The sequence below is a fragment of the Dromaius novaehollandiae genome, chromosome W (assembly GCF_036370855.1).
Source record: "Dromaius novaehollandiae isolate bDroNov1 chromosome W, bDroNov1.hap1, whole genome shotgun sequence".
NCBI lineage: Eukaryota > Metazoa > Chordata > Aves > Casuariiformes > Dromaiidae > Dromaius > Dromaius novaehollandiae.
This window is the reverse complement of record NC_088130.1, coordinates 35,928,736-35,945,570: the sequence shown is the minus strand read 5'-3', so window position 1 is coordinate 35,945,570 and position 16,835 is coordinate 35,928,736. Positions and strand designations below refer to the sequence as shown.

The window sequence follows — 16,835 nt, the reverse complement described above, 5'->3', positions numbered from 1 at the left end:
AATGATGAATGCAATTAGGAATCCCACCAGTGTTTTAAATAATAAATTAGGCTAATTTTCTAGGCCTGGCATGATGACATACAAATACTAAAAAGGAATCTCTCTTTTTCATCCATTACAAAAGACTTATTAAAGACTTTTGTCCTTAGGATTTCAAAATTAATAGAATGGTGGAATAGTGATATAGCCTCCTATGTGCTGAAGATGAGAAGCCTAGAGGTAAACTTTTTTTTTTTTTTTTTTTTTTTTTTTACTTCACGCTGCTCCGATATTTGGTTATTCCATATAAAAGCAGGTGAAGAAATCCTTTTACAAATGCTATAGCAGTTGGTAAATCTCAAAGGATGAAAAATGCCCATAGCCATTTTTAATTACTGAGCATGAAAAAAGAAGAGATGTTGAACATAAGTTTTGTAGGCCCTTACAATCTCAAAATGCCAGGATTTTAGTTCTTAAGATAGCACTTGAAATAGGAAACAATGAAAAGAAAATACCTAACAGAAAAAACAAAAAAGAAAAAAAGAAGAAAAAAGGAAACAGATGATTAGGCTATGACGATTTGTAATTAAAATACATATTTTGTATTAGTCTCCTGCTATTATTTTCCCTGGAAATTAGCTTCCTGACTTTGGCTTTTAAGATAGTGCCTGTCAATGTGCAGTAATAGAGTTTCAGGGTTCTGCTTCAACATATAATTACACTACATTGAAATCCATTGATATTATCATCTTTTATGCTACTTCCAATTAGACTTGCTCAATCTTGAGGGGTCAATCCCCTATACCTTAGCATTCAGTTACATGTTAAAATTTAAGAATTCCCTGGGAAATGAGGTTATATTTAAGCACTTCCCTGGAATCTACAGTATATCTGCAGCCTTCATCGGGCAGGGAGGGGGGATAGTTTTAGGAAGTCTACAGAACACATCACAATGTGGTGAGCAGAAACTTAGGAAACCTCTTCCACTATATTAAGTCTGATTCTTAAGTACAGATTTATGATCTCAAGATGCTATTTACTGGTGCACGAAAGCAAGCAAAAGAAAATAATTTCAGTATTTTCTTAAATGTCACTTTCCCATCTTCTGCTTGTTTTCATGTAAAGAACTATTCTGCTTATTCAGGTAAAGAATTTAATATATTATAAATGCCCACTATAGTTTTAAATACAATTTTTACCACACTTCAAATGTAAACATTCAATCATACTTTGTCACCCAAGATGAAGTCCTGGCCTTATTCAAATCATGGAAATGCTGTCATTGTGTTCATTAGACCCACGTTTTCAGTATCCAGGAATATCTCCTATTAAATCAAATTAAAAAAAAGTCCCAAGCCATTGTAACAGTCCATTTAGGAACACAGGTTTCTGCTTTACCAGTTCATTGTCTTCTAGTGGTGAGATTATAAAAATTAGGCCCTGGAATTGCTCTTGATAGTTTATTTCCAGTTCTCGAGACAGATTCCTAACGCAGCTATTTTTTTTTTTTTATTTATTTTCTTAAAAAAAGATAAAAGTGACATTTATAGATCACTTTGTTTTAATTTATTAAAGTGGCGCTTGTTTTATGAGCTTCTAGTGTTATGTGTTCAAGCACAGTGAATTTTATCTTTTTATTTCTATATTTTTATACTTAGTCTGTTGATAGCATTGAATAACAGGTTCTGTATTTTTAATTAAATAGACATTGCTTTATCTCAACAAACAAATATTTTGCAAAACATCAAACAGCATGAGGCAATCACTGACACGACTGTCTTTCAAAGCATCACTTATAAGAACGAACTCGATAAGACAACTAATTTCTGGTCAATGTAAACATTAATAATAGTTAACAATGTGGAAGACAAAATGTAATTTATTTTATCTTCATTAGTAAGGTTCATCAAATTGCAGGGTACACCCATCTGATTGGATAATGATCAGAGCCCATCACTAGGGCTAGATACAGCCTTGATGTAGATAGAAGAGTTGTGCAGGCAAGTGAGAACTTCCCTGCCACCAGACTAGGAGCAGACATTCCACCACGTAACGCAAAGGGCTCCACATCCCCCTGAGCTTTGCTATAAACCCACCAGCACAGTCCTTTACAGTGCAGTTTTGAAAAGCAGGTAAATTTATCTCGTCATGGTACCGAGTCTAATAGCAACATTATTAGCACATAAGAGACAGGATCTGAATAGGAACATGAGGTCATAATTTGTTTCATGAAAATAAGCCTGCTTACATATTTTGTAAGTCTGATTCACATACTCCTCCTTTTCAAGAAAATGAATCAGTAGGGGAAGACATACCTTACAGCAGTCAAAAGAACTGTTCAAAAATACTTCATGCTAAATATCAACAGCAAGAGTTCATTATATTTCAAATAGAACAGAAGATTAGAAACCTTTAAATGATCCTATATCAATACAAATCAATGTGCAATCTACAGGAAACATGGACATTATTCATAAACCAAAAATACATTTTTTCATTCAGCAAATATTAAAAATATTTAAATCATAGTGAAAGTTAAAATAAAAACAGATGGCAGGTTTTGAAGAAAAATGTAAGGCTCTGGATAGATGGAGAAATTTAGATTTATAGATAGCGTAAGATTATAGGACATGTGGTGATGATTCTGTTTTCTAGACTGAATTTCTCTAATTTTATATTGGTGTTTTGTTTTAAATCAGATCCATCTTGAACTTTCCAGCTGAAGAAGTTCCATAACTATTAAAAATAGTAGACGATATTACTGTAATGGGAACTGTGAACTATTCATCATGAAATACAACTCCATAATTAAGATAAAAGCTCTGCAATTTACTTTTTTCCAAATAGATTTTGTGAGGATTAGAATGTGTTTTAAAAGTTGCTATAACTTTTGCCTTAAACAAGATCTTGCACTAAGACTATACAGCCTATTTCCCTTCTTCAGAAAAATCATCGAATCCAGAGATCAATGGATTTAGTGAGACAGACTATGGACAAGAGCCAGGGTGATGATCCTGACACAATGGAATCCATTCACTATTAAAATGAATCCCAAACAGTGTTCAGTACTATAATCAAAACAAATGGGAAGAATTTCCCTTTACAAAGGGAGAACCCTTCCCTTTACAAGTGGAGAACTTAAATCCATACCTGAATTAATTTCACCTAAACAACCTTTCAAAATTCAGACAGTGAGGAAGGACATTAAATGATGCTTTGAGTGCAGATTGCTGAAAACTCAGTCCTGCTTAAGGTCCTTTTAAAAAGGATAGATTTTGAACAGTAAAAATAAAGTTCACTGAGCATTGTGCAATACTGCAGTTATTCCAAAGACCCACTGATTTCCACTGATGCACAGCAAAAATTCAATAAATTAATTAATGAATTCTTTAATGTCACAGTATAAAGATTCTGGATTGCAATATTTGTTGGAAGAACAGAGAACTACATGGGCTATCACTCTTAGATGATTGGCCTGTTAACTGCTAATCTAGGTAGAATAGCAGTGTTTCCAGGACATGATTTACATTCAGTTATACTCATTTTTTAAAACAGGAAGAAAACTCAGAAGTAGATTCCAAGTGTGCTTAATACATATTAGCACTTGGATGTTGTTGATCGTTCTAAGAATAGTTAAAAGTACACCAAAATGATAAAACAGAAAGCATGGGCATCAAAGAAAAATCTTGTAATTAAAAATATATATAAGTCTATAGTATTGCCAACTAGTGCAATTATGCCTTCTAACAGCTTACCTAAAACTTAACCTTTTTATGATAGCCTTTCCAATATTTTTCAGGGTAAAAATCAGGTTTAAGGTAGACAACTGGCTCCAAGCATTCTTTTTAAACCCTGAGACAGGGCTCCAATTCAGCAAAGTGCTTACACATACAATTAAATGCACTAAAGTTACATGCCTGCACTTCAATCCAGAAAATATATTAAGTTGATATCAACGTAATTAAATACATGTTTTAGGTTAACCATCTGCTTAACAGCATTCTGGAACTGTTGCCTTACCCAAGCCCTCAGCACAATGGTAACTAAATTTTCCTTTACTATTTTTTAAACTTTTATCTATTTTATAGTGCAAATTCATACAAATTGCAATTTAACATTTTAAAATCTTATTCTAAAAACAGGCCAAGATCCACACAGTATTTAAAAAAAAACATTGTATATCAAATGTTTTTAACGTGACATCAAACATTTACTTCCTTCAAAGTATTTAAAACAAATGTGAATTTTTTTCTGGTAGACTATGCAACAACGTCTATAGTGTAGAGCCACACTTTGCACTCCAGCTGTAGCAGTAAAATTACTGAAACTGTAATTCTCTTAATATTTAAATAATATATTAAAATTTAATTTTCAGCACCTGGAAGAATCTGCTTGTGTGCCAGCAAATGAGGTAGTTGGGCCTGGAGCTCCTATACATATGGGACTCAAAAACAACCTATCACAAATAATTACTAAGCTAGAGCAGCTGTACTCACCACACTAGTCATTTAAAAAATCAGGTCAAAGTTGCCTCAATTCTTTTTTCATTTTCCAGGATTTCTGCAAATAAATTCTATAGTCTTCATCTTTTTGTTTTTTCTACATGTTTATATTATTTTTATTGTTAATAATTGTACTGGGGACATCAGATGGCTTTAGCTTTCCAGATATTTCAGGGGGGTAAAATAGATCTGGGTTTTATGAGAGATTATAAAAATATGCAATGTCTATTTTCCAGTAAATCTTTCAGATTCTTAACAAGACTATGAACAGATGCTGTAATACAGAAATACATTTACTGATATATCACATACCTGCACATACACATGGTCCTATGGTACTATTCACCACAGTATATATCTTTTAAAAAATATATCATCTAGCTCATGAACAAAAGATGATGCGTTGCATTGTAGGCTTTCACTTATTTTTATGTTGGCAGTTTTCAGATAGAAAGTATTTCTTTTAAAAGCACTTTCCAAATTATGTGCTTTCAGACATGCTTTGTTTTCTACTGCTTTCAAGAAGTTGCTTTCTAGCAACCACTACAAACTTTATGAACATTTGTGAAAAGTGTATGTGCCTTTTTTTATCTTGCATCTTGTCAGAATTTATTTAGACGAATAACGTAATCTGAGATCACATTTTTCACCACTTACACAGAACTCACAATGCTTGCACTGAGTATGAAAATTTTAAAAATTGTTAAAAAAAATCAGATAGAAGTCTTTTTTTATTCATAGTTTTTAAATAGTCTAACCTGCATTCCTATACATAAAAATAAAAAGGCTCATAATGAAAAACATATATTTTATAATGACATACATAGAAATAAAACACATTAAACTTTGGGGAGAGAGAACCAAGCATTTATACACTATTACCTTCAATCACTTGAATGCAAGTCATTCATACCACCACTATTGCTAACAAGGCATCCAATTTACTAAACAATGAATATTGAAATTACGTTTAAAAGGTACAAATGACTGTCCAAAGAATGACACTGAAAAATATTAAGTAACAGCTCTACCTCAAGATAAGCCTCACAATTAAAGAGTTTTAATGAAGAGAGCCTTCAAAGGCTAAATCAGGAGGCATTGATTAGATTGCCTCTAACTTTGTGTTTTGACACCTTCGTCTTTCATGGCATTATATTGTCTCTGTGCATCTTACAAAGGAAGCATTTTACTAAGCCCACACATGAACAGGAGACAGCAGTGCTTATAAAAGAGACTGTCAAGGGTGTGAGCCAAAATGGGTCTCATTTGGATTTCAAGTGAAGAAAACTCCTAATGCATTTCATTACAATGTATGCGAACCTCTGAAAAGAACGATGGATTGGGATTCTCATCCCTATTAATTTATTGAAATGGATTCAGTTTTTTTCTTGTATATCAAGAGAGACCATGTGTTTCAAGCAAGGTAACAATATTATAGTACCAAATAACCAAATATGCTATGATGCAGTATACCCTTCTATGAGATAAAGAGGATGCAATTTTTCTGATAATTGGGATTTGAGTTCAGAAATAAATCCTACAATAGCTTGCCAACAAATAAATATTCTTTGTTACTATCAGGTTTAAAAATATGATCAGGAAGCTATGCAACATAGGGATTGATTCAGTCTTTGTTACCACAGCAGGTTTTTACCATTTGAAATCCTATGCCCCCGCCCACAACTGTCATTCAAATATTGACTTTTTATTTAATTGAGGAATCGTGCCTATGATGTAATTAGGATAACACCTATATAAGTAATATTTTATTAAAAGATAGCAGAACAAGATTGAGAAAAAGTAAAAACATTTCAAAAAATTGTAATACATTCCAGATTTACTTAGCTCCTGAAAGATGCCATGGCTACCATATCACCAATTATCTTATTCCTAGTAAAAAAAAAAAAAAAAAAAAAAGAAAAAAAAAAGTTTATATAAATACTTATTTGTCTTTTTCTCCCTTCAACTTTGATAATAGAGCCTATCATCTGATATTCAAAAACTGTAAATCCTGACTTAACACAAAGGAGAGGATACAAATTCCTTATCTATGCGAAATAATTTTACTAATATAACAGTATTAAAAATAAGACATATGTTCTCATTGTTTTTAACACCATTAACCTTTAGAAATGATTGATTGTGCTACACCAATAACATTCAGTGAGTTCAAAGCTCATCTATATTTTATGGAAATCTTACAACCTGCTAGTTAAATTAAAGGTTAAATATACATAAAGTCTTAGAACACAACACAAAAGTGTTCCGTATGTATGTTACTCATAAGCACAGTACACAAACACACACATATATGAATTATCTCCATTTAAAAAACCCCAAAGCAACTCCCCTCCCAAATGTAATGCAAGGACTACAAAGGCAGAGTTAAAGACTTTGGTATCTGTGGAACAGTGCGCAACTATGCCCTGCCTATTAAGTTAAGGACTCAAACGACATCACGATTATAAAAGACAAATGTCAAGGAAATCATAATCAGAGATAAAGGCGCGCTTGCTCCCATGTATCTGTTGTCAACAAGCATTTTACTTCAAGTTCGAGAAAAGTGCAGGCCCTATTTAACATTTCTAATAACACCTATGCATATATATCTATATGCATAACTATATCATGAATCTATATGTATAACATGGGGAAGCAGAAATGTATGTAGGCATACATACACACATTCAGTGTAAATTTAATTAACATTTTGAACATCTTCAACATTTGAATAAACAGAAGATACATATATTTATATCTTGCATGTGTATGTATGTGGCATATATATACCTGAGGAACAGAGAGATTAACAAGAATCATACAAAACAAATTCAAATCCAATCTCAGCAATAAAGACTGCAAATTTCGAGGTACAATACATACACACACACAGACACAAATTTATTTTATTTTATTTTTTAAGAATCATCATAATTGAATTAGAATGATGCATGTTCCATGTTTTATCTTGACAGCTTCTGTATACTCAAGCAGAGCCCATTAAACACAAACATACAGCAGGTTACTTGTTGAATAATGTATTTCAAGTACTTAAAATTACTAGGGATTTGACTAAGATCTGCACATGAATACACATTTTGGACTTAATTTTCTGCACTGGCATTTCTTCAGCTGAATATACTTTAAATTCTACAATGAACTCAGTTAATATTAGGCTTTTCCAGGACATAACAAAGGTAATAACACTATCTTTACAATATAAACTTTATGACATTATGAATAAAACTGACAAGTGTAAAATTTGATCCATAAACTAAGTGATATACTTATGTTAATTTACCTTTTAAAAGATATTATGTGTTGCTCAGTTTTTTTGACAGGGCTTCCATTCATACTGAAGACATGTTGAAAAACACTATATTTTCTCTCAATAAGGAAAATCGCTTTATCCACTATCATTCTCATTCTGTCTCAATAAAAAATCAATCATCAAATGCTTGTTTCCAAGTTCTACTTGTTAAACTGCCAATTTATGCATACTGTTCAACTCAGCTCAAATTCTTTCAAGACTACTTGTTATTCTTTTTAATGTTTTCTATAGTATTCAACTTTTAAAGGAGCAAAGAGAAAATAAAACTTTTTATGTAGACATTATAATAATTTTACATTTAGAAGTTTGTGATCTGATGAAGTCCAGAACCTTTATTTTCAAAGAAAAAACAAAACAATCTTTTATGTGGTTTTCAAAGTAATAAAGGTCTGATTGATCCCACTGACTAAGGCAATTGCATCGGTTGTCTAAATGGTAGTAACGTCAATGTCAGATATGTGGTTATCTTTTCATCTTGGCCTATTCTCAAATGTAAAAATCAAATGTTTGAAGGACATTTCACTGACCTGTTATGGCCTCTGCAACTCTCAAACACAATACTACTATTCCTCATATAAGTGCCACATTTTGGATAAAAAAAAGCTTCATCAATGATGCCTTTGCGACATCTGGCGGTCCCTATTATATATAAACTTTATATTTGTTTCATTGTTGGGTACTTTCAGTTTTTGTTGGGTACTTTTAGAATATTATTTTTATTTCATGTATTTATTTATTTATTTCCAAACCTACCAGTATGTAAAACTTTAGTCCAAAAGGCTTTGATACCCCCTAGCGGGGGGACAAAAGCAATCTAGTCTGCAAAAACACAACGTGGTCTACCATGAATCCATATGGAGCAAAAGGTCACAAATCTTGAGACGCAGTGACATCATGACAATAAGACACTTTTGAGACAGAAGCTGGCTCATTTTGAATATAAAAAGGACACCGATCAAATGCTCCCACACATCTAAAACTACAGAGAAAAATAAGCATGCAGAGACCTTGATACAGATGCTTAATGCAGGAGAGTTAAAGCATACCTTTAGTTCTCACAATTAAAAGATGCCACTGAGAACTTGACAAGTCTGCTCCAAAAGATCTAAAAGCTTTATTTTTATGTTATTAATGGATGCTGAGAAAATGTCATTAAGGAAAAAATACTCAGTTCACAGGAGTGCACACTCCCTGTAACTCTCCAGTTCTTTTAAAATTAAGTCAGTTATACTGAAGCTTGTTGTATGCTTCAGTCTTATCATTTATCATTTTAATAAACTGTGAGAACAGTATTTTAAGCCAAAGAAAAATGATTCTCAAGTCTTCGTCCCTTTTTCTACAGTTCTTCCAGAATACAGAAGGAAAAACTCATTTAAATTCCTTTATTACATTAGCCACAGAAATATTTGATATCATCTTTGTGAAACCATGACTTTGCCAATTCTTAAACCAGCAGGAGAAATTAATGTGTTGTTTAAACTCCATTTTTCAGTTGTTCTAACAATTGGAGTTCCAAAACAATAGCTGATACAATGACCAAAAGAGTAAATGTATACTACTAAATGTTTTCCATATTAAAAAAAAAAAAAAAATACAAAAACAGAATATTTACTTCAGATGAAAAAAGAAAGCACTTCTTATTCCTTAAGATATAGGGCATCACTTCTTTAAATACTACTTTATAGATCAAAAGACTATTGTACCTTCAAATGAACTAGTAGGTCCCCATAAAAACAATTATTCAATTTTAAATTAAAATTACTGTGGCCTGTATTTTTACTATACTTATACAGACAGGCTACAGGCTATGTACTGTGGGACAGAACAAGAGTTGTCTGTAGACCACAGACAGAGAACCACTAGACAAACAAATAGCAAAAAACACCACTGCCAATTCTTACAATATGTCTCCTTCTCAGGTCCCAGAACTGCAAACATGCAATCTAGTTTAAACATGTTGAATTCAAGTTATTGTACTGAATTCAGAGAGACAACTCATTAGATTATGTATGTGAATAACTGTTTCAGGATTATGTTCTAGTATGGAATAAAAAGATTAATCACGCATTAATCCCCATGTAGGAAAATTCTGCATATCACAGCAAGGACAGATTAAAATGAGAAAACTAAATTTGACAAAGTTAACAAAATACAGTAGAAAAAGTGTTGAAAAGGCCATTACAAAATGAAAGAATTCTGTCCTAAATATTGTAAATGAGACTGTTGATATAAAAAGAAGAAAAATATATTTAGGAACACTATGGACAGTAGAGTCAGCAATGTGAAATTCAGGAGTGGTATAAAAGTAGAAAAGAAAAACAAAACAGCCATCTATCCATATTCTACGAACATCTATACACACAGGGGGAAAAAAGGGACATCCCAAGACAAGCATATAGCCTTGACATAAAAGATATTGCAGAATCATAATGGAATGGTTCACTGATGAGTGAGGAAATTCCGATCTAAAAATTACATAAAACAGACAGATGTCAAAAGGATGAACATACAGTGTGATAAGACTAACAAATTTCACAAACTGAAAACCACTCTTGTTAAATACCTATGGAAAGACACTCAAAACTTCAAGAATATACAGGGCTCTAGAATTATCCTACCAAATCCAGATTTACAAAGAAGCATAATGAATACACAAAACAGACTGTCCAAGGAGATAAAGTCTAACAAGATGGTTATTAGAATGATTTTAGGTATTTTCATATAAAATGGTCCAATAACAGAGTGGTAGAAAGTTTGAAAGCACAATGTCTCAACGTTTTCAGGGATTATATTGTAGAAAAATATGTTATAGAGCAAATAAAAGGAAAAGCTGTTGTTAATGTAATCTAATTAAATACAAGAAGCTGATATAAAAATTAATAATAGCTGAGAACCAAGCAATGGTGATTGTAATATAATGCAATTCTACATTTTGCAGGAGGAAAAATGCATCACACTCCATTTCAGTAGATGATACAGAGTATGTACGATCAAAAGATTATAGTGTCAGAAGGGCTTAAACTGGAAAACTAAAAAATTAGCAATTCATCAAGGCCAGAGAGAACACACATGAGTTCTGAAGAAGTTTAAGAACAAAATAATTCTTAGAGGTACAAAGACTAAAAAGATTTATTTCTGTTGCTTGAAAACCACTTACAAAAACAATTAAAATAAGTTGATGAAAGATCATGGTATAATGAGCATAGTTCCTGCAGAAGAAACTCATTCCTCACCAATGTAAGTATCAATAAAATAAACAAGCTGACAACATTTATATTTCCAAAAGCATTACAGATACTCCCTCACACTGCTGTAAAATAAACTAAAGCATAGTCTTGAAGAAGTAAAGACCTCATAAGCTGCTAGATTTCTACCTGAAATGTTTACTACTAATGAAGATGTTCTGAAAAATTCATCACACAAACCCTGTTCTGAGTCTATTACCTTTCCTGGTTAGTTAGACAGGTAATAGAGAAAAGCAGTACCCTTTGCCAGATCACTATCATTGACTCTTTTTTGCTCAGAAAGTTACTGACTGAAACTGGTTGACTTGGACCAGGTAATATCAAACCATTCTGTTCTGAGCGTGATGCTGGAGAATGATCTTTGAAGCAAACTTCAATATACTGGAATGTCCTAGATAACCTGCATCTATGACAATTTTAGTTTGAAGGCTCTACAGCTAGAAATTGAAGATCTCTATGACACACGTAGAACAAGTGTCCAGGAAATTATTACTGTATCTGTCACCTACATTCAATGCAGTTTGAGTATCTGTCAGCCTGTTTGCAAATGTTGGCAAGAATGAAGAGGACTGTTCTTTATAAATCTTATACTTTAGTCTTTGAGAAAGTCTTGAAAGACTTTGAGAAAGACTTGAGTCTTTGAGAGCATGTTTAGTTTTTAAGTGTTTGAGAGTAGCTGCAATTGCTCCTTTTCTTGGAGAGGTCTCAAGTTTGTGTTCCCATAAAATGCCATTCTGTTATTGCTATTCTTCAATGCACACATGGAGGTTTTTTAGGAGGTTATTAGTAGGAAGGGAGCGTTTGCTGTTGGCACTGATCATATATCTTTGAAAGACATATGACACACAATCATGCATCTTGTGCTTGTCTTTGTTTAACATAGGTTAATGCTTCAAATAAGGCTGATTTGAAATGGAGACTGGATCTAAAAAAAAATGAGCCTGGCTTTAGCCTGAGTTGTGTATGTATAATTTATTCTGAACAGGGAGTTTCTGCATGTTTGAAACCACATTTGAGGGTTGTGGAAGGAGAGAGCTAGAGAACATATTTCAGCTTGTGGGTATAACATAAAACAACCAGAAAAATATCAGTTGCAGCAAGCATCAATTCACCTAATGAATAGAATTTATGCTTATCAGAAGTTCTGGAATCATCATGAATGCCTCTTGGTCCCTGGGTGAGTTTAAAGTGTTGACTATGACGTTGGTCTGGCCTACTTGAGAACCACCTTTCTGTGAGTTGCAGTTGCTTCAGTATGGCAGAGAAACACCTGAGAAGGATCTCCTTTCCCACAAAAAAAGGAAGTGGATGGCATGATTTTGTCTGTATGGACTCTAATATTCCAGGACGTGTTTCTCCCTTTTGTCAGTAATGGTGTTCTGTAAAGTAATCCTGGACATAACATAAAAGACAGGTCTTAATAAGATCTTTGGAACAAGACTGAGCGCCTGAATGAGAGAGCTTTTACAAGGCATGACAAAAAACAGTTTTCATAAGGCTATCTGTCCAAAATTCTGCTAAAGCAATTGTCTTTCTGTTTCATTAAAGAGTGTTAGAACAACCAGGGCCTTAAGCTAGGCATTTTGAGCACTATCTCCTCTCCTCTGCTCTTGTTACACATACACTGTATATCTGATTGCAAGAACTCACATCTCTCCCAACAAATCTTTTCCCATTACTAAAGCAAGGTTGGGAGACCTCAGGTTCACAGAGAGATGTTTGGAAATATGTATTACTTACACTCTTGTTACGTTTCTGTGTGTTTTCTGTGTCACGCTGTTCAATTTAATTCTGTGTTTATACAGAATTACTGCTAAAATACTGCTTCTGTGAGAGCCTACTAAGAAAACAGCGAAGGGCCAAAATTGTTAGTGCCTCACTTGATCAGTAATTTTGGTCCTACTTCAAACAAAGTGCTCTGCTATCTAGACACCTTGATACCCACATAGGTGCACTGAGAGCATCACCAAAAGAGCACGAGTAACAAACCCAATTTTCTGGAAATATGCCAAGTTGCACAACGTAGCACCATACCTTTTTGGTCTATTTTGTGAATATATGGAAATATATAACTGGACAGTAGTTTTTAATGCTCTTTTACCTAATATGTTACGAAAAGTCCTTTAAAAGTATAGTCACTTCTTTCATATCTTACCAAAAGTCATAATTCAAATTTAGAAAAATCTATTTTACATCAAAGACATTTTGGAGAACTAAATTCTTATTAAACACATACTTAGCGATAATGCATATCAAGTTTTGAATAGTAATATTATTGAAGCCACAGTGGCTTAAGGATATAAAGGAAGTATTTCAACACATTACCAGTTCTGACAGATAGAGGAAGCATCAAGTTAAATAAAGAAAATCTGACAAATTGGACCTCTCCTATATTCCATTCTGAAGTTTGTGCACAATTAGCATTCAGCTTCATAAGCTGAGTAGGAATGAGGGAGAAGATACACTTTAGAAAAAATTTTAAAGCATAATTTAAAGCTATATACCTGACAGACAATAAAGACTTAATATGAACTACTATTTTTTATCTAGATGATATCTCCTTTTAACAACTCTAAAGAACTAAAACATAAAATAATGCAACATCTTCTTTTCTGGTTTGCTTGTTAAAGATAGTTGTTAATATTATTATATTTGTAATTGAATAGAATTTTTCAACAGTGTATAAAAAGTAGACATATAGCTCTCCATGAATTCATAAGAAGTTGAGATTTTTTTTGTAGAATATTTAAAATACAGAGTTACAATAAAAACAGTTCAGGGAAAATTTTGTTAACAAACATCACAGGACTGCATTTCATTCTGTTCTAGTATGTAGTTCACACTAATAGTTCACACAAATAGTAGTGTGATACTATTAGCTCATACTAATAGTTCACACCCAGTACTTTATGTACAATCATTGGTAAAAGCAAGCATTTTTTTTTTCAAAGATGACAACCTTTAAAATGATAGTTACTAGGTCACCCTCTAGTGTTACTGATACTGATCAGATTTAATAGACTATTCAAACTTATATTCTTAAAAATCTTAATATCTCCAAGAACAAGAGCATTAATTTTTAGAGATTGATTTGGAGCTTGTCTTTATTTACCAAGCAACATTGTGCAGGTTGACCTTGGCATTAAAAGTGAACAGTCACCACCTATGCAGGCTCATTTTTATGTTTAAAATCCAAATATATTCTTATAACAGCCTCTTAAACTCAGTAAAGGCTATGTAAAACTATTTCAACATATGATGAAAATAGCAAAACCACATTTTTAATAACAAGAGTTTACTACTGTTAAATACAATCTCTATTGGATTGATTAAATAGAAATTTTATAGTCTTGGAACTAGAAGACCATGGAAACAAATTCCCTGAATGATCTAGTTACTAAAAGTATTTATGTGTTCCCATTTATAATGAAGGACCATACATTAATTACTCTTGTTCTCTGTGAAAAAAAAATCACTTTGGAAAAAAGTTACTGGTTTTAAATGGTACCAGCATACAGCAAGTAAATAGAGTACAAGCCTGTCTGTGTTGAATGCAAACATGAAAAGGTTCCTTATTTGCAAGTCTGCTTATTATTGTAAAGTCAAAATGTAAAGATGGTAAAAGCTGTGATGTGCAAACCAGATATGGTTTAATTCACAATCTTTACTCAGGAGAAGCTTCTCTGATTTGGGATCTACTTGGAGAATGATGACTGACTCAAATTTTTAAAGGAAATTAAAAAAAGGAAAATGTGCACATTCTGCCCTTTGCCCCCTTTTCCATTACCATTTGGAAATATAGCAAAACCAGTTCAGTTCCTGAGACACCCATATCTTCTCTCAAATCAAAGAAGATTCCAGGAAAAAAAAAGAAATCAGTGCAACAGAACCCAAAGAGGATTGGAAAAGGAAAATAATAAAAGGCAAGAAGATTCGGACTCCGCATTACATTCTTGCCTATTTGCCATTGTTAAAATGACAAAAATGCTCAGAGTAAATACAGTCATATCAGTACAGAGATGCTTTCACAACAAAGATGAAAAAACTGTATTGATATGTTAGCCTTACACTGATTTAGCTATGCCCGTGCTTCTTCAACAATATAAATATTTCAAAGAACAGAAAAAAGCCACATCTCCAAATAGAACAATCTTACTAAAAAAAACCCCACAGGCTAGAATGCAAAGAAATAACCTGGTGTTACAGAAAAAAGATACAAGACAAGAGAAAGACCTTTTCAAAAATAGGAATTAAGGGACATCTATCAAACAAGCTTGATTTCTGCACTTGGTACAATCACAGCATCTGATGACCAATGTACACAGAGTCATCAAGATTTTTAATACTGTGTTACCGTATTAATGGAAATTTAGTTTGCATTTAAAATTGTAGCTTCTTCCTTTTAAAAGCGAATGTTTGTAAGGTCATTGTAACATACTTCTCTTCCAAAGTCATGTATATAATTTAATTATTGGGAACAAAAAGGAAAACATTCAAATACATTTTTTTTAATGCTGAAAATATTGCATCAAAATTTCTTATGCAACAACCATTTTCCCACTATGAGCCATGGAAGAAAACAGCCAATTGTCTTTATGCTTCTTCCTTTGAGAGTAGTAAGTGTATAAAACATTATATGGAATGGTCTGACAATAACTCTATATGAAATATTAACTGATATGATGTTTAAAATATGAGATAGAAATGAAAGAAAAAAATTTACTTTAAGAGGTGGCACTACTTAACATTTTTCAAGATTTCTTTTGTACTTTAGAAACAATAAGAAAGTCTGATTTTCTATATACCATTTACAGAGGTTTAACTATATATCATACAAATGCTTTCAGTTTTTATCCAAATGTGCTGTTAAATTACCCATGTAATTATCCCAAGAGAAATCATTATACTTTTTTATTGTTAATTTCATTAACACTTTAGTGGCAAGAGTTTGGTTGTATTTAAATTCAGCTGTCACAGTCTTTATTAGTACAATTAAAGGGATCATTTCCATATTATTCTACAGGGTGGTTTTTTGCGGGGGTGTTTAATTACCGAGTTACAGCAACAACAGAAAGTTAATGGGCAAAAATATAGGCAAAAACCTATGGTCAAACTTAGAACAAAATACAATTCTCCCTGATCCCAGTAGTAAAATCTGTTTTTAAATATATTGCCATTAAAATGAAATTACAGTAGTTCTTTCTAAAATGGGTGACGTGACGTGACAGCTGTACGTAGTTTAGGAAGCCCTCCTATAAGACCTGGTGGCACTGAGTTGAGCAATCAGATAAAATCTGTTACAGATGAAGAAACATATGTATCTTAAAGACAGGTATATTCAAATATCTGCTTACAGAGCCTTTGTACAGACAAAGCAGATACCACTTTTGATATACTACTATTATACCTTATTTCTTCATCAATAAATGCAGCATCATTACTTCCCTGCCTTTGTGTGCATTGCAGTGAAGCTGAGTCAGCAGGCATTACACTTTTAGCTATTCCACTGATTTAAATTGAATAAGAACAAAATAGCTTTGCAACTAGTGATCCAGGCATAAAAAAAAGTGGAGAATATGTATTGCAAATTAAAATTAATTTCTAGATATGAAGTTCAAAACTAGGATAGATGTGCTAAAGAGGGAAACAGAAGATCAGCTTACTTCCATAAAGAAATTCCTAATTCCAGGTGAAGGTGGGACACTGTTCCCATCTGCTTCAGATTTTTAAAGAGGGATTTCTGCTATCTCGAGCATCCTTATTTGGAAAAGGATGAGA

General features: G+C 32.7%; 1 protein-coding gene across 8 annotated transcripts in view; it reads right to left on the bottom strand.

The window, feature by feature from the left end:
• Window positions 1–16,835, bottom strand: part of LOC112980273 (uncharacterized protein KIAA0825) — a 251,439-nt gene that overhangs the window by 92,433 nt on the left and 142,171 nt on the right. Inside the window, exon 22 of one of the 8 annotated variants that reach the window (XM_064499844.1) lies at window positions 8,903–12,449. The exons of the other annotated variants lie outside the window; for them this stretch is intronic. Within the exon in view, the coding sequence (XP_064355914.1) occupies window positions 12,392–12,449 (58 nt within the window). The 3' untranslated portion in view covers window positions 8,903–12,391. Of the gene's footprint in view, window positions 1–8,902; window positions 12,450–16,835 lie in introns of those variants that run through there. 8 annotated transcript variants of the gene reach the window in all.